This window comes from Oreochromis aureus, linkage group 13 (assembly GCF_013358895.1).
Source record: "Oreochromis aureus strain Israel breed Guangdong linkage group 13, ZZ_aureus, whole genome shotgun sequence".
NCBI classification, from domain to species: domain Eukaryota; kingdom Metazoa; phylum Chordata; class Actinopteri; order Cichliformes; family Cichlidae; genus Oreochromis; species Oreochromis aureus.
This window is the reverse complement of record NC_052954.1, coordinates 15806129-15825686: the sequence shown is the minus strand read 5'-3', so window position 1 is coordinate 15825686 and position 19558 is coordinate 15806129. Positions and strand designations below refer to the sequence as shown.

Below are 19558 nucleotides of genomic sequence, written 5' to 3'. Positions count from 1 at the left end.
TTCATATCCAGCTTTACTGACTCCCCATTCCTCAGTGTATCCAATACAAGATTTCGCTTCTTACTTTTCTTCACTTTTTCAAGGCACTTGGCACCCCCGTATCTTTCAGACCTCATTATTCCTCACATCCCTTCCAGCAGCCTCAGCTGCTCTTCTGACTGCTGCTCACTTCAGGCACCACGGGTGCCTTTAACTGTGCTGCACCTTGACTTTGCAGCTGATTACCACTTCACCTTCATCAGCTAGACTCTATGACGCAATTCAAATCGGAATGCAAAAACTATAGCCATCTTGTTTTATATGTTTTAAGTTCATATTATTTCCTTGCTTTAAGTCTCTTTCAAGGTTGTTCATGTTGTTAATTTTTGGTTGTAAGGTGACCTTGAGTGCTTTGAACAGAACCAACAAATAAGATGTATAATTATTGTTATTAGGGGATGAGCAATAGTCTGTTACCACCTACAGAACCATCCTCTTTTTGGGGGGTTGTCCTGTTTTCGCCTCTTGAATACCACTGTTGTCACTTTCATTTGCACCAAAGGAGGTGAAAGAGACTCACAATGGTTTGTTTCCTAATTAGATAAATTGACATCCCTGAAGTTTAACTGACTTCATGCTATATTGAGATGATAAAGTGTTCTCTTAATTTATTTTGTGCAGTGTATATTCAGTATATACAGTGTTTTTGTGCTCTCCACGCCCAAACACATGAAACTGGAGCTACAGATCAAAGGGGCACACGTATGTATTGATCTGTTATCCTAGTTCGAGGCATCAAAAAGTAAGCTAGTACTCATGCACTTTTAAATTGGATCAAACATTTAAAGACAAGTGTACTAGCCTTGGTACTTAAAAAAGTTCTAATCTTTTTTTTTCTGGTGGATAATTAAAAAGCTTTCACTGGTCCTGACCGGTTTGTATTGATAAATGTAGCACTGCCTCAAGTGACCTTCTACCTTTTTAAAGTATGGGCTCCATAAGTGAGACTCCAATGCGTTTAAAGCATGTCATCATTCTTTACTCCTTCTTTGCCTTGCTTCAATCATACAGTCATAGGAAGGAAAAATTCTGGCAAAAATGAGAGAAAGAAAGATGAATTCAGCTTTTGTCTTTGTGGCTCTTCGGAGCTTTAAAACTATGTAAGGGAAAAGGTACTACAGTAGGATACTGACTGTTTTGATGTACTATGGTGCATAAAACCACAATGGTCTCTCCTAACATTAACATCAACATTGTCCCAGGGCCAGAATGGCAACCAAGCTGGTCCTTTACTAAAGACAACTGTACATTTGCATTCAAGATTTACTTAACCCTGAGCCATCACTGTCATTAGATTGTTTCTACAAAACATCCCATTGACTTTTAAATTTTCAGCAGCAGGCACTGTCTTCTGTCCAACTCCAGGAGTGTAGAAATCCTCATACTAACCCGCCCCTCAGGACCCCTTCCCAAACCTGGGTCATCCCAGGCTTCAGCTGGGTGGCAAGCAAAGAGCGTCTGCAGGAGGAATCTCAGATGCTGCCACCCAGTAACAGTGTGTGCAGTCGCTTCTGCACAGAAGAGGACGTAAAGGAAATTAAACAACCCGAGGAGGTTTGTTGTCCAACTTAGATATCTTAATCAGATGATATTGCTTAATTTGTTATCTCTTAAAGCCTCACTGCTCCCCTGCTTCACTTATTAAAGATTGCACATCCCGTGCCAAGAAACTCTACCTCATTATTCTTTTTATTAACTGGAGATTTAATTCTTCTAATAATCTGCATCTCTGTGAATAAAATTTAAATATTGTCATCTATATATCTCACAGAAAGCCAGTAAAACCATGAAATTATTTCTAATCACCAGGCTGGTGCGGGCCAGCTGTCAGAGTGTGATGCCTTACCTCGTCTCTTTGGCCACCAGAGAGTTGAAACCCAAGCGTGCAGGAAATTTCAGCATCACAGAGCTCTTATTAAAGTGGGCTCTCTTCCCCATGGAGACCCTGTCCACAGCATAAAGATCCCATCCATCACAGTGCATCAGAAATCTTCTGTGGTGACCGAGAAGTCCCTTCTTCAGGAATCATTCATCTCCCAAGTGCCATTAAGAGTAACTTCAATCTTTCTTAAATGTCACATTGCATCTGCAGGATTACTCTAGTCACTGCAGAGAAGTGTGTTGATTCTGTCAAATTGTTACTAATTGATTTTAAATATACCATGGTGTGTTGCTCCATCAGGCCTCAAATTACATTAACCCTAACAAAACTATTTCCTTTAGTTACAGATCAAAGTGTCTGGTCAGAGGGGTAGTTTGGGAATCAGCATAGCTGGTGGAAAGGGCTCTCTGCCTTACAAAGATCACGATGAGGTGAGTGCTGGTGGAGAAGAGTCGGGTATTGCTCAATCTCTTGCAACACTGTACATTTATAGTGTATCGTTTGGCTGCCTGACTGAAGATGATGAGAAGCAGCTGCCGCGAGGTTCTCATGGGTTTGCTGGTTTTAGTGAAACTCATATGGATCTGTATGCAACTTGAAGAGATTAGTCACTCAAAAAGGCTTTCATTACATACTTAAACGATAATTTCATCCAAGGTTATTGTGTCTATTTCTTTTCAGGGCATTTTTATTTCCAGAGTAACTGAAGGGGGGCCATCTGAAAAGGCTGGAATCCATGTTGGAGACAGACTGCTAGAGGTATTTGTAATAATTATTTATAACTTCTGATTTAATCAATATGTGCAAAGGTCTTGAGCCACCTGTCATTTCTTTATATTTTGCTTCCAAGCAGCCTTCTTCCCATTTTAAAAGTGGTCAAGCAATAGTTCTCCAGGCTTTCTGAATGCCTTTTCAAAGTTTTTCTTTTCTTCATTTTCCAGCCTTGTACCTGAACATTTTCTTTTTTGTTTGTTTGTTGAACCGTTTAAGCTACCCCCCCCCCGCCCACATCTAACTTAAGGGATGAACAAGTGTTGTGTCTACACATAAAAGACATCTTAGCAAAGAACCAATTTTAAGTTGTATTCACTTTGTTACTAGCCGTCTGTGACAAAAACCTTTCCCCCCCATTTCTTTAGTTGAATCTACAAAAAGAGTGTCAAATATAACAGTATATTTTATAAGTATTTTTGCTAAACAAATATAAGGTGATTCTCAATGAGCTGTTAGCTGGAAATTTGGCATATCTCTGTATGTTGTGCAGTGTGTCCTTATAAAACATTGAGGAAACTGGACAGATGGAAGACAGAAAAAGAAGCACAGCAGACGTACAGTGTCTGACAGTCATGTCCTTAAGGAATAGGAATAATCCAGCTAAGCCCTCCTTCAGGACCTAAAAGATGGATTTGGGCCTTCAGTTGATCCATCCAGAGTTTACTGAAGCCGCATCAGCGGTGAATTTAAATAACACACAGACATAAAACTCCGGTACTTCCCGTTGGTGTTCCTCTTGTGACCAGTGGATGGCATCATAAGACTAACATAGAAGACAATCACTGCTGTGAGAAACAGAAAACAGCAATTAAGAAGTGAATATCTACCTTTAGACATACTATTTCAGTACTTATGGTGCGTGTGTGTGTGAGAGAGGAAAAGAGAGAGAGAATTTCTCACCTCTGACTCGTGCTCCTGCTTTCATTGCTCCTCAAAGTGTAATGTGACCATCACCCTCCCAGGTCAATGGCATCAGCATGCAGGGGGCGACCCACCACGAAGCGGTCAGCGCCCTCAGGAATGCTGGGAGTTGCATCAAGATGAAAGTACTCAGAGAGAGGCTTCTACCTCGAGTGGTGCGTGACCTGGATGTGTCTCAGGATCCTCGGGATGCGGCTGGACGGCAGCTGTGCAGCCAGCACGGCGGAGGCCGGAGTAAACAGCTCAAGCTGGAGAGCGCAGAAGACTGTGTATCCAAGAAGATTGAGGCGGTTGTGTGCAATGGCAACGGCATTGTGGGTGGTTTACTCATACATTATATAGCACACAAAACACACTTTCTAAATCCTTCCTGTTTTTCCACCTGCCACATGTGGATTAAACCTTCAGGAAACAGCACTCCTTTAGTAATTCTTTTACACTTCTTCCCAATTTGCTCTGTTTCTCTTGTTTCAGTCTGATTTGGAGAGTGATCTGAAAAGGACTGTGTCTGAGCTGGTGGCGGAGGCTTTAACTAAAAACGATTTCCTAGCAGGGGGGAAACAGACGATGACAGTAAGCAGATTTCTTATCCTTCCTTCTGAAATAAAGCCTATCGTTATTATTTTTCAGGGAAAACTTGCCATCAAGTAGCTCGCACTACAACTGATGAAATCCGGTGTGTTTTGAGACACATTAGGAAAAGCTGAAACTGCCCACAAGTAAAAATATCGTACTAATAAACATCACAAGGAAAATAATTTTTTTTTCAGTACTGTCTTAATGAAAAATTGAATTGATGTAATATTCTGTTGTGGACAAACTAAATACACGACTGGCCTTAGAAACTAGTTTTGTGCTCTTCGGAGAAATGGCTTTTTTGTCCTCATCTTTTATCATAAACACAGAGTTGACATCCTAGTAACGCATCTGGTCTCCATCCTGTTGAAGGGTTCATTTGATTTTAACTGTCAGGCAGATGGCCTCACATTATATTCAAGCACTCTTTGATAAGAGGCAGCATTACTATGTGCAAGCTGCCCAGTCCCAGAAGCAGCTAAGCAACCCCCCCAAACCATCAAATTTCCACTGTGCTGTGCTTCACAGTCGTTAGAACGTTTTTCTTGTGAAAAGCTGTTTTTTTTTTTATCTGCCGCGAGCACGTCTGCTGCTACTGTGGCTGCTCGATTTGCCTACCCTGATCAGACATACTCATTAGTAAGCTAATATTTCTGCTCTGTTGCTCTTTTTGTACAGCAAAGGCTTCTTCCTTGTGTGCCTGCAAAATATTTTCTTTAAATTGTAGCGCGATGGTTGCAAGACTTACCTGGAGACTTCTTTTTGCAACTAGAGACAGTGTGTGTGAGCTGAATGTCCTAGGGCAAACTATCTTGGCAATATTAGCAGTCATTAAAAACCTGCATCACTTGTTGCTGATTTTTTTTTCATTGTGTAAAGACTTTCAAACAAATTGACTTGCCAGATGTATGCACAACCATGAAGGCTTTTGAGAAAATGCTTAAAACTTGGCATACTGACACCAAACACTTCAATAGAAAACAGAATGCAAGAATCGGAGAAACCATATTCCACCTGTCTCTCGCTAAGGTAGTGCTGATATTTGACACCTCATTTGGAACTCCTGACTCTAATCTTAATGGATTTGAGGATGTGCACTTAAATCAACCTTTGATTGGATTTTTGTCAGTTGGATTTTGCTCAAAATTATTGCTTCATGTTTATGAGAGCCAAGAATCAATTTTTAGTGTACTTTCTCAATTAAAAACAAGCAAACAAATAATAATAAAACAGTTGCAAAGATTTTATGTCTTAGCTGTGAGTATGCCTCAGTCAAGTGATCGAGTAAAAAAATGGGACGTCATCATTTTTCCATCTGACTTGAAAAGAATGTCCTGTCTCCTGGAGTAGTAGATGCTAATATGAAAATCTTGTAAAAACCACGTTGTCTATTTAGGATTTATGCGACATTATTCTTCTGAGACTTCAGCGTCTTCACATCATATCACCTGATAACTTGCCTGTTTCCTTCCTCCATCCTATTTCCTTCTCTGACAATCATGTGGCAGATCCCCCGGATCATCCTCACTCATCCCTCTACCTCAGATGAAGATGTGGAGCTCTTGACACAAAGCCCCTGCAGAGAACTGCTACGTGACTTTGACGGTCCTGGCAAACGAGTGCACGCTGACCGCTGCGACAGTGCTTTCTGTCCGCCCTGACCACAGATTGGTGCTGCAGAGATGAAGGACACAGACTGTTCCTCTCCAGCTCAATGTTTTATTTCAGTACTGAAGCTTCACTGATGTTACTGTGTAGTCTAGGTATGAAACAGACTGTTGGAATGTGGTTTTCACTGTCACTGCAAAGCTTGTTTGCCTGTCAGTTTCAACTGCTGCTAATAGTGTTTAATATTTTTTAAAGCTTTAAATGCTTATTAGAAATGTTTTTTTCTCGCAAAACTGAATTAAAAAGACTGTACAGCTCTGCAAAGTCCACATAAAATACAGGTTGTAGCGTCAAATGTGATCACTTAAACAGCGAATGCTTGCTGGATACCTCTGCTTCACACCACGGAGTGTAAGTTATGGACGTAGAAGCACACAGTGTCTCCGCCCATGACAGTGTGAAGCCCTTAAACCTTTTATAGCCCACGTTGTGATAAAATGCTACATGGATGAACAGAGTGCACAGCAGGGAGTCTGAATCCCACAGAGACCTGAGACTGACTGAACTCTGCTTCTCATCTTCACACACATGCTGTATGAGCAAAACGCACACTTGTGAGATTATACGCAGAGCCGAGGGAGAGACCGGACACATCGCAGGAGGAATCTGCAATCTCGCTTCCACAGCCCTAGAATGCTCAGCCCGTAAATGCATAATTACCTCGTGTTACTTTCTCAATAAAGAGCAACAATATCAATATTCCAAGAGGCTTTTATCTGAGTGGCAGGAGGCGTGTTTACTTGTGCAAATGTAAGATTGCACAATGCTCCTGTTTCTGTTTTCACTCTTCCTTTGCCCACAAAAAAACTGTCTGCTTCTTTAACATATGATAGTGATGATTCGTGGGTGATATTCCCTTAGGGATACAACCTGTTTGGAAAGCACATCCAGTGTGTGAAATTCAATTCAGAGTCTATTACCTGAAACTGTCTCAAGAGGCGTTTGTGTAAGTTCGCAGGAGATGAGGAGGATGAACATGGATTTGGAGGACTAGATAATAAACTGTGAATCTGGGAAGATTGTCACAGGGTATATGTTTCCATAAGTGCCTTTACTGTAGGAAGCATATATTCATTTGACAATGTCAAATTTACTAATTTTTAGTCTTCAAATAATGAAAAACGATACATTATGGGTTGGTTTTCTGATATTACTGAGCAATCAAATCTGTATTTATTCATTTGCACAAACACAAACTTCCCTACACAGAGCTTTAACTTTCCACTTTAAGTGCTTTTTAAGTGCTTTCTCTTTACAGTGCACACAACTAGATGATATATGAAGACAGTGTATGCAGATTATTATCAGTTATTGATAATCCGCTCCAGAACAATGAGACTAGGCATCTCCCCAGTCCTTGGTGATTCTGTTGGTGTGATGAGTCCCATTCCTAAGACAAAAGATATGCTTATTCATGAAAGAAGGAGTGCGTTCAATCTCGGACCAATTATTAACTCAAATGTGAACTTTGAAGCAAACTGTGGAGCTGTGTGCAAAAAAAAGGCCACCAGCATCTGTCATGCTTGAGGAAACTTTTTTATGCCCACAGAGCAGAAACCATGACGATCTTATATTTTATTGTGTTTTTATTGAGGCTATTTTATATTCTTCCTTGGTATCATGGCTTGGATGCTTACCTTTTAAGAACAGCAGCTCACACAGAATGAAATTGTTGAATAGTCTAACAGGCTGATTGGTGAGCCACAGCTGAATCCAGCCTCCCTGTGTGCTCGGGAGGTGACTGTTAGATACATTTTTGTAGATTGATTTGTGTGTTTTTTTTTTTTTTAGATTCTATTAAAAACTCCCATCCTTTTCATAATGAGTTTCAGGTTTGTTATCCAAAGTGTAGAACAACACCATCTAAAAATTGCTTTGTTTCAGTCGTCATCACTAAGATGACTTCAGCTTTACATGATTCAGGATAGCTTTGATATCCTGACTTGAACCTTGGAGAGCTATTTCCTTTTTTAGCCTTAGGTAATATATTATATACTTATTGCTTCCATAACAGGCACATAATATATTACCTAACTGTAGACTTGGTGCCTTACAGGCTATGTCTAAAGACACATCTTTACAGTTAACATAGTATTCTTCATATGAGTTGAATTAGTTGGCAAGCTTTAGCCGATATATTTTGCCAAAAAGGATCAATTATAATTTTCGCAGCAAAAATAACATATCTGGATAAAAATGACATTATAAATAGCTTCATAAATGCTGAAGCATTTTTTAATATTAACCTTGCAAAATGTGTCCATACATTTTGATCCACACAGTCAAACACCATTTTTAAAATCTACCTTTATTATTCTTAAGCTCATTCATTCATGTGTAACAGGATCCAGTGGGAAGGGAGACACCTCCACCTGCCAGAAAATCTCATTCATGCATTTTTCCAAAACCTCGACCGAGAAAGAGCCAAAGTTGTGAAAACTTCAAAGATGTCAAAACAATATGCACCGTTACCTGTCTGCTATCCAGTTCCATCTGCACGCATTCATAATATTACAGAGTAATGAACAACTGAACACGCATGCCTCAGATGAGTCCATCATTAGCACATGTTGAAGCTCTTGCAGTCTGTGCAAGAAAGACCTTTTTGCTTGTGTTTAAACTAATGTCCCATCATAATCGGCGTCCCTTAGTGGCTTCAAGAGAAGAAGAATCCAGTGCTGTTTGTTTGGATTAGCCATGTTTTTTGAATTCCTTTACTATTTATCTCCTCCACATAGTGCAAAAGACAGCAACCACTAACACAAGCTTGAAGATGTTCAGTGTCGTCAAGAACAATACCTGTGTCTGAAGCAAAACTACAGCCGTGTGTCCTTGTCTGTTTGAGTGAGAAAATGTAGTTGTGGAGACTCCAGCTGTAGCAGGAGCTACTAAAAAAAGTAGTTTTGAGTATTTTGCAGGCAGATCAGTCACAATAGCATCAGAGTCTTGAAAGACACAGGTGTATAGTTGACACCAAATAAGGAGATAGCTTTCAGGGATACATGAGGTCTGACATCTGAGAGCTGAGTTAATGTAATCATGTAATGCAGTAATGACCAGAGATGGGCAGTAACGCGTTACTTGTAACGCGTTACTGTAATCTGATTACTTTTTTCAAGTAACGAGTAATGTAAGGATTACTATTGCAAAAGCGGTAATTAGATTACCGTTACTTTCACGTAGGAACGCGCTGCGTTACTGCGTTACTAAACCGTGATTTTTTTTGCGAGAACGTCTCATGACAGTGACGTAAGCGAGTGCGACGTTCGTGACAACAGCTGTCTGCAGATCATAATATATCGAGTGCGGGACAGAGTGTAGCATGCAGCGTTTAAAGCGTGGAAGTACTGACCTTATTTTGAGTTTGATTCCATAAAAGTGACAAAAACATTAGTGTCCGTTGTGCGTGGAAGAAAACTTCTTTTACAGCGAAAAAAACCCTAAACTTCCAAGCAAGCACCGAGTGTACTACGACGTAATGTGAAATTCACAGAGAAACTCATGATTCTTCCACTGACCGCTGCGGCACACCTGCACCAGGGTAAACCTCCTCCGCCTACCCCAGTCCTGCTTTACAGGTGAAAATAGAGCAACAGGACCGCTAGTCTTTGATTTTATTTATTTTCTGCTGTGTTTTACTTGCATCTATTTGAAAGAGTGAGTGTAAACACAAAAAATATTTTATTTTATGTGCTGGAATGTGCAGAAAATAGGTTTAAATGTTAAACAAATTTCTTCCAGTCAGAGAATGTTGCATATAATTTAATTTTGCTTGATGCATAAAGTTAAAAGATTAAAACTAATAAAACAAGTTTTAAAAAGAGACTTTTCCATTTGATTACATTTTGTATGATGAATTATGCAGAAAAAGTAGAATTGGCTGAAAGATCTATCGCTTTATCACCTATTCAGGTTGTAAATCGTGTTTTAAAAAGTAACTAAGTAACTAAGTAACTAAGTAATCGATTACTTTTGAAAATAAGTAATCAGTAAAGTAACGGGATTATTTTTTGGGGAAGTAATCAGTAATTAGTAACTGATTACTTTTTTCAAGTAACTTGACCAACACTGGTAATGACTATGATGACAGCATTATGTCAAGATAATTGCTAATTCAAATGCTGATTCGCTGTGAGTGGATTAGACACACATCTCTGCTGATGTTCACTTATGCCACCCGAATCCATGTGTCAGTACACTCGTAAGAAAATCTCCTCAAAGATGAAAGCTAAGAGTCATGCTTCCTGCCTACATGTGACTCCCTCCCACACCCTCTTATGATGGATGCCAGAAGTCAGGTGAAACAGGATCACATTTATGGTTCGAGGCTACAATTTAAAAGTTGAAGTTATCAAGATTTGCCACTCAAAAAGCATTTCGGGCACTTGTCGAATACTTACCTCGATGAAAGAAAATGCCAATATTCCTGAGAGTCTACAACAGTGTGAGTAAAATAGAAAGGAAGAGGAAGCAGTGTTGGAGTACGCTTTATCTTAATGTGTTTTTCTCTGCCATAGACAGGCAGGAAGAGGGAGACAGCAGGGTGGAAATGGACAAGAACAGCTGTGACAGGAATGAAGAATGTAGTGTACGTAAAGGATTAGCATCCACTTCAGAGGTCTGTTTTCACTCACTGATAAGGGAGCCGGGAGGTCGATGTTGCAACAGGGTAATGAATTGTGTTTCAAGTTGCCTGATATCTCATTATTGCAAATGTCACATTGGTCTGCTGGCTTACAGGACTTTAGATCATCTGCACACTGTAAATGACCATCTGATATTATTCAGACTTTTTATTTAAAAGTATATAATTGTTGTTCATTCCAAAAAAAAGAAGGTAATTTTATAATGCTGTCCTCTGTGCACCAAACTGCTGCATTCTTGGCGGTTACACGTCAAAATAGGACAAAGGCGCTATTATTCAGTGTTCTCTGCTACTACAAAAGCTTTGCCAAACAATCAGATTTAAAAACAACAACAAAAACATTCATAAACGCCCTCCTTTGAAAAAGTTTTTTTTTCTCAGACACATTCTTTTCACAGTATAATCAATTTCACATTCATCTCTTTTTGTTGTAATCTGGCTTCTGTCAGACAATATATTTTTTTTATATGTGTAACAGATGATGTCTGCTTCACCCATCAGCCCTCCAACCATCCACTTCAACTCCACGCACACACACACAAAACTAACTCATCCTTATAAGATAACCTTTATTAGTCCCACTCGTGGGAAATTTGTTTATGATATTATGGACAGATTGTGCAAACAAAAAGACATCAAGGTAGAAAAAAACATGGGGAGCACAAAGAGCCAGGGGTAAAATTCAAAAGGAAACTACTGGGCTGCATGCATGAGAAACACATAAACACGCCAAGGAAAATCCACAGAGGATTACAGACGAGGCAATGAAAGACTATAAGGGACTTTAAGTGTTCAAGAAACTGATTAGTGATGGGAAAGAGGAGGGAGAGGACAACAGGCCAGCACATTTAACAACAGGTGACAAGAAGAAACACCAACACAAGAAAGGAAACAAACCTTCCAAAAGCCAGACATGAATACTAACACTTAGCAAGGAATCAGAGAGGGGCCAAGGCATAAATATGGAAATGAGACAGAGGGCTGCACAATAAAAAACTAGGAAACAAATGCTTATACAAATTACAATAGACACGAGCCAAAACAAAAGATAACACAAAACCTATTTAATTCAATTTTATTTATGTAGGTACTTTATATTCTAAGGTAAAGGCCCTGCAGTTATACAGAGAAGCAACAATTAGAAAATCAGAAAAGAACAAACACTTGGGAACTGTAGGGAGGAAAAACTCCCTTTTAACAGGAAGAAACCTTCAGCAGACCCAGGCTCAGGGAGGGGCGGCCATCCTCTGCAACCGGTTGGGCGTGAAGCTCTAAAACAATGAATGTAAGAAAAATACTGAAAGAAAGCATCACACTCAGGACAGTTGCTTTTTGTGTGCCTGACTGTGAAGCAGTTATTTTAGTAACAGTAATGTGATTACTGAAGTTCTTGAAAAGTAATGCTTTCTAAAACCGTGTTACGGACAAAGTAATGTTATTACAGTGAAACTAAAGATTTGTGGGTGACACACGGATCAACTGAGTTGTGAGGAATGTGAGGAAAAAGAGTTTATTTGAAAAGAAAGTCAAAAGCAAAATGAAACAGTTATGGCTATTTTTCTCCCGTGTGTGTGCTGCTCCTGGTGTGAACATTGTTACCACTGCCCAGCAGGCAGATTGCTGTCTGCAAGCTATTTGTGGCTATTATGTGTCTATAAAAGGAAATCTGCAGGGTGATACACACACCAACAGTAATACACTTTGAACTTCATGAGAGGAGCTGAAAAGTGGGCATCCTGCTTTCCATATCTGCTTTGAGTTCCATGTGAAGTCGTTTATTAAGTCTGGACTCAAGCGAAACTTCTGGATGGGGAGACATTTGAGACCGAAATGGACAGTTTAAATCTGAGCACGGGAGAGGTAAGATGGTTTGGAAATATATATACTTTTTTCTCTTGAAGACATTTAAACTTCTTCTTGGGTAATCGCTATAAAGCTGAAGTGATGCGACTGACCTGCCTTTGCCTTCTTTTGACTTTTGTACTTCCAGTGGAGCTAGTTTAAAATGACGTTTTTAGAAGAATATTTCCCTCAAAGCTATTTTCCTGCTAGAAAAAGGAAACCAGGAATTTAATTTTAATGCATTAACACGATTCTGTCTAAACAACACTCTCTCTGTGCCCTCTACCACCCTCCAGGCTTACACACATAAACACATAGAGGCAGTTTATTTTCAGATACTTGATACTAACCACTGTTTCCCATAGCGCTCGGGTGAATAACGGTTGCCACATTTTCACTCAGAGTAATTTCTGAGGGATTTAATGCTAACTTTTACTACGCCAGAACTATAAGTTACAAGAATAGAACTTATAGTATAATGCTAATATATAGCTGGAACTTGATATATATGACTTTTATTAGCTACAGTATCACTAAACTCTAATTTTCCTCTACATGCCTTTTTATCCATGTACATGTTGCCCTAAAATTTTCAAACGTTAACTGAAATGCCTGTACATGCTTTGTTGTTGTTATTGTATGAGATATGTAATGATAATATTTGTTTATAATCTTGAGCAATAGCCTAGTGAGCTCTGAAGCAGCTGGCTGTGAGCTATATTTGCACAGACTACGCTGGAGGGAGGGGTTGTGTGTTTGCTGTAATTAAACTCTTTACTTAGTGGCACACCCAACTCCTTATGCATGTGCTGTGGCGCAGCATGAACTGCTTTGATATGGATTTTAGCATCTGTGGAACACAGCAGTCTGGGCTTTACAGCTGTAATTATGGAAATGAACTGAGCATTGTGAATAACAAGGACTGATAACAATATGTGAGAAGTCAACCCTAAATTTTTAGATATTAAAGAAAAAATGCAAAAAGTGCATAATATTGAGGATATTCAAACTGTGACAATGTTGAAAAAGCATAACATCCTTAGCATTCATTCATAATGCTGAGTTTCCTAAAACCAGATTTGTCATTTAGCAGCAGGTCACTTTAGGAGAGTCCCTGAAGGCTCCCACACAGGGTGGTCTCCTTCAGGAGATGATTTAGTGCAGCTTTTATAAGGTCTTTGGGACGGGTCTGACAGACCACAAGACATAACTGAGTGATGGCACTCGCACACAGTGAGACGACACGCAGCACACTAAGCCAGTGGTGACTGGAAATGTGATCCATGAGGACATCATGACCTCAGCAACACTCAAACATTCACGAGGGCTTCGCCAGGCAAGTAGGAAGTGCCTGTTTTAACCTTTCACCATGTAAACTTACTCTGCCATGACTACAGAGGACACACAAACAAGGGGGTTTCATAATAACACAAGTACATAAACAAGTTAATATGATGACTCAGGATTATTTTAGCCTGAGAATTTGTTCAGGTTGTTTATATAAAGCTGATTAGTGATACGTTGGATATGACTAAACCTCTCACGGCCCCAGAAGTCTAAGATGTCACAAAACTCAAAAGTACTGGTTTTAAATAAATGCCATATTGACACAATATATAAATACTCGATTACAAGTTAAGGCCCTGTATTCAAAATGGTAAACAAAATTATTGTTGTTGTTTTTATGGTAAACTTACAATGGCACCTAGGGGTGGGTTTTAATAATCGATTCATCGATTAAAATCGATTCTGGCTTGGATAACGTGAAATCGATTCATTAAAATCCTGAATCGATTTTTAATATAAATTTATTTTGCCCGAAACGCCAGAATCTCAGGTGAAACCTCACAAAATTTCAACAACCACCAAACAGCCAAAACAGTAAATGAGAGCAGGCACACGGATTCTGCACAAGGACGTAAACACACAGCGCGGACCCGCGGATCAGAATCAGTGAGATGTCGCCTTTCTCACCCGACGGGCGCTGCAGCTTTAAGCGGCTGCGCGCGCTCCCGCGGACGGCAATCACTTTCTGGCACAACAACTGCACGGACACGGTCGGGGCTGAAAGCGACAGCTCGCTGATTCTGATGTTTCGGCGGGTCCGCGCTTTGTGTTCACGCCCTTTTTGCGCTGATTCTAAAGCTGTTAGTTTTATCTCTCTCCAAACAATATTGACCGAACCAGCAGCAAAAGAAGATCCAAACTACGCTTCACATAAACATCGTCATGAACTCCCTCTGACTTTTACTGTTTTGCTTCCACCACGATAAAATCACACTTCATGCACAGCTCTCTCTCTCTCTCTCTCTCTCTCTCTCTGTACTTCAAGAACAGTTTCCCGTCTAAAAATCTGTTTTCTGCATTATTCGCTTGCTTGTTACGCACAAGTTCATCGTTGTTTACAGCGCTGTCCGCCGCTGTTTTTTCCTTTTTTTCGTTTTACATACTTCCGAAAAGAAAACCTAATTTCTGCCGTTCAATACTGAACAAATGTAAACTTTTTAAAATTATGCAAAATGCAAAACGCTTAGCCGTGTCTCTAATAAAACCGCTGTGTCAGAGGTAACGTTCATATGTTGATTAATGGTTTTCTTTCGTTTTTGATGTACTGCAGAATATTTTTTATAATATCCCAGGCCAGGAAAACCACCTTCATGTTTTTCTGTGTTTTATCTTCAGCTACTTTGACACAAAGGCATCTGCTGTGATGCTCACACCTTTGATAAAGTCTTGCGTGTGTCAGCTTCCTTTTTATAGATACAAAAATATGTAAATGTACTGATCTGAATTATAATATTTCTGACTGTCAAAATTTCCCAGATTTAAATCGAATTTAATTGAATCGAATCGAATCGAAGTGAATCTAATCGAATTGAATCGAATCGTGGATCGAATCGATTCGGGACCTTGTGAATCGGAAACGAATCGATTCTAGAAATCAGTGACGATAACCAGCCCTAATGGCACCGTATAAACTGCACTTAAAAGTGGACCAATCATCATAGAGACAGAATGGGTACTGACAGCGTTAAACTTAACCTCAATATTGTTTTTGGTAAATATGAAAAAATTGTACTTATTCAGCAGTGCAGACCATTCAGATCGATCATGCATTTGTGTTTCTGTCATCCCCCTCTTTGAAATGTATCATACCCATAAATACCAGAGTAATCATCAAAAACACATGTTTGCATTTCTCTCTCTCTCTGTCACACAAACACACACACACATATTTGTCTAATTTGTAAGAACACTTTCACAAAGACATTTGCATCAATGCAATATCACAGTCATTTATTTTTTATGAATGACCTTTCTGTGAACATGTGAATATGTTGAACACAGACTGAACTAATATGTTTAACTTAAATGAACCTCCATTTGAAACTGAGAACTTTGTTTTATTGGAATTGAAATAAATATTTCCCTCTCCTGATCTTACTGCACACAATTCATCATCTGCTAGTTCTACAGCTTCTATATCACTAAACATGCAGCCTAAATATGATCAGAAGCATTTTCTCCAAGACAACCCCCCCGAAAAAAAAGTTATGTAATCATTAATTCAGTTTTCTTATTAATTATTTATGCGTAACACCCACCAGAACAGAGAGGGCAACACAGCAGGAAGTGTTGTTCCAACAAAGTTATACTAGTATATATGCATACATAATTTTTACATAATATAGTGCTGATAAATGGTCAAATTGTTTTTGAAATAATGCATTTTGCCATTAAAGAAAAAGAATGTTTTTCTTTTTCTTTTTATAAAGGGAAAAAGAAAAAGAAAAAGATTTCTTTGAAAAGCCGATTGATGAGAAAAAAATAAAAAACATGTAATGCCCTGGATTGGAATACCATTATAAATCACTTTTACTGTCACCATTAAGGACCTTTACATTAACTACATGCCAATCATAAGTATCATGACCCTAAATCATATCCTGCTTTATACTATCTGACTTAATAACACATCATAAATATTAAAGATACTGCACTGCAGTGGTTTGAATCATATCTTTCTAATGAACTAGTTTGTTCATGTAAACTGGGAGTCTTCTTCAAACACACAGGTTAATTATGGAGTTCCACAGGGTTCTGTGGTGGGACCAGTTCTGTTTACATTATATATGCTTCTATTAGGTAGTATCATTAAATACATTTTCATTGCTATGCAGATGATAACCAGCTTTATCTATAAAGACAGGTGACATATACCAGGTATTTAAACTGCAGGAATGTCTTAAAGACATGAAGGCCTCTAATATACCTCTCATTTCCTGCTTTTATAATTCAGCCCTAAAGATTTTAAAAACATAGTGTTTAACCTAATACTCCATTAACACTGTGAGGAATCTTCGAGTCACTTTTGACCAGGATATGTCATTCAATGTGCATATTTACTACAAATACGAAGGACTGCTTTCTTACATTTGTGCAATATCTCTAAAATTAGAAACATCCTGTCTCAAAGTGATGCTGAAAAACTAATTACTAGATACTGGTTACTATTACTTTTAGGCTGGACTATTCTAATTCCTTATTATCAGGTCGTCCTAAAAACACTTTCAGTTGATCCAGAATATGGCGAGGGTACTGACAGGGACTAGAAAGAGAAAGCATATATATCCCATACTGGCTTCTCTTCATTGGATCCTTTTTAAATCCAGAATAGAATTTGAAATCCTCATTCTCATATACAAAGTCTTGTATAATCAGGACCTTACTTGTCTTAAAGACCTCATAGTTCCATATCACCTAATTGAGTACTTTGGTCTCTAACTGCTAGTTAACTTGTGGTTATTACGGTAGAATAAAAGTAGAATGAGAGGCAGCACCATCGATCTTTCAGGCCCCTCTTCAGTGTAACCAGCTCCCAATATGGATTCAGACATCCTCGCTACTTTAAGATCAGGCTTAAAACTTTCCTTTTTTGATAAAGCTTATAGTTATGGCTGGATCAGGTAACCCTGAACCCTCCCTTAGTTATGCTGCAATAGGCCTAAACTGCTGGAGGCTTCCCATGACACACTGAACATTTCTCCTTTACCCACCTCTTTTCACTCTCCACACTATGTGTTTATACAGCACTTTGCATGTAATCATTAGTTATTATTAACCTCCCCCACAGTTTAAAGTCTAATGTGATGTTGTCGAAGAAAGAAAAAACAACCTGTACCTGAAGTGTCTATTTCCTGTAAGGAATTCAAACATCACACCTACTTACATCCCACTGTTTGCAATACACATCTACGTGACATACAATATAAACGAAATGACATCCTGAATAAGGGAATGCGATGAATAAGAAATCTTGTTTTGCAAATATCTGAGTAAATATTCTATCCAAGCTCCTTTATAAAGTGGTTTGGCTCATTCTCCGACTATGTGAACACTGAGGAGCAAAAGTTTTGTGATCCATTTTTAGCACTGCCTCAAATATCTGCTACAATAACCTCCACTGATTAGGCAAGACGTTTCAGCGGCCTCGCTCTCCAGCTTGCTTTGCAGATGACCCCACCACACTGAGCAGAGAAGTGTGATTACTGAGCAGCAGAAACACTTTTGATGAATGTGTGTGAGCTTTGATTGCTGCAGACAAAAACACTTTCACAAACACAGAATAAGAAACGCCATTAAACTCTCATTCTGGAGGGAACTGGAAGTTAGCACTTCCTCACATATATGCACAACACTTGGAGTGCCTCATCACACCAGGGTAATGTTTAGAATGACTTTGTGCAGTTTGATCTCAGCTTTGTAGGTGGAAACAAACATCATTTTCTGCCAAATTTGAATTTGTACACTGTAAAATATAACTTGTTGTTTCAACTTAAAAATATCAGGTACAGGGCTGCCTTAAAATTTTAAGTTAAGTCAAGAAATAGAGTTTGTTCTTATAACACAACCAATTGTTATTTAATGAAAAATCACATGTTGTCTAAACTTTCGCCTTAGTTTAGTTGACTGAGATTTGTTAGTCAGTTCAACTCCTTTAATTGTCATTTTACTTGGGAAAACCCTTTCAGCTAAATTTAAAATAATCTATTGTTTAAACTCTTGTCCTAGTTCAGTTGACTTGGGTTTTTTAGTTAATTCAAATACTTTAGTAGTTCTTTTAACTTAGAATCTATTTTAGCTTAACTAACATAATTTGTTAGCTAAGTTGATTTAAGTTTATTAATTAACGGAGCTCCTTAAGGTAGCTGAGTGAACTTGTAAATCAGTTTCATTTTAATTATCAGAGTTGATTGACTGGATGTAAAGAAAATGTGTATTAAACATCTTAAGTTTTGTTTTGTTTTTTTAGCTTTCTAACATCCATTTCAGCAAAACTACCTGTTAGGTTTATCTTAGATCTCAGGTTTAAATATCTACATTCCTTTAAATTAATTTTCTGTTGTTTACAGAAAAAAAAAATAAAAACCCACAGATTCCATTAAAGTCTATCTGATCATTTCATACAGAAAGTTTGTTTTAAGAACATGACAAGACAATTACTCATGAGCGCCCAACATTCACCATTTATTGTGCCACTTAGTCATCTGAGAAACAGAAAAATCAGTGACGTAGCTCATCAGGCTCACAATCCATCAAAACTCAAAGGCTGCTCCCTGTGAAACAATAAACTTGAACTTGGTCTTGAGCCCAGTTTGGGTGAAGATTAAATTCTGACCAATACTCTAGGAGCAGTAGTGATTCTTGTGAAGTAACAACATAAAGTCTGCATTAATGTAATGTATCAACGGGACACTTGCTATTTTAGAAAAGTTATTCTTTACATTTGCAAAATTTTTAAACTTCATTGTGCTCAGTCACACCTGTTAGCATAAAACTTGAAATATTAAAATAGTACAAAACCTTTGATAAGTGATAGTAAAGATCAGTTTATAACAAGTAAGACATCAAACTCTTGTATTTGTCTTCGTTTACAATTGCAACAAATTCCACAGAACCAATATCTCTGAAAATGAGTGCATGCTTCTGAAACATTTGATAAGATGGATATTTCAGAAACATCAGTTTGAGTCTGCTCAATTGCAAAACAAAGGAAAAACTACTGACTTGCATGAGATAAGCATCTGCAGAGTCCACCATTATATTGTTGTTCACATAAGTTTCTTAAACCATGAACAAATGAGTAATTGTCTAATCTGGAATGTAAAGTGTAGTCATTTAGTGACATACAAAAGTGAGAATGAGAACTT

The 19558-nt window shown here is 38.5% G+C and overlaps 2 protein-coding genes across 3 annotated transcripts in view; both read left to right on the top strand.

Moving 5' to 3' along the window:
- The first annotated feature begins 708 nt into the window (after window positions 1-708).
- Window positions 709-6541, top strand: LOC120443422. Its single transcript, XM_039622097.1, has 8 exons — window positions 709-741; window positions 1405-1593; window positions 1849-2091; window positions 2263-2352; window positions 2603-2680; window positions 3658-3930; window positions 4091-4189; window positions 5701-6541. The coding sequence occupies exons 1-8, from the start codon at window positions 709-711 to the stop codon at window positions 5851-5853; spliced, it is 1158 nt and encodes a 385-aa protein (XP_039478031.1). The 3' UTR covers window positions 5854-6541.
- Window positions 6542-12295: 5754 nt separating this feature from the next.
- The window catches only part of LOC116322726 (muscular LMNA-interacting protein), a 46745-nt gene continuing 39482 nt past the window's right edge, over window positions 12296-19558 (top strand). For both annotated transcript variants that reach the window (XM_031742878.2, XM_039621505.1), the window contains exon 1: window positions 12296-12365. In XM_031742878.2, the coding sequence (XP_031598738.1) occupies window positions 12336-12365 (30 nt within the window). In that variant the 5' untranslated portion in view covers window positions 12296-12335. The remainder of the gene's footprint in view (window positions 12366-19558) is intronic.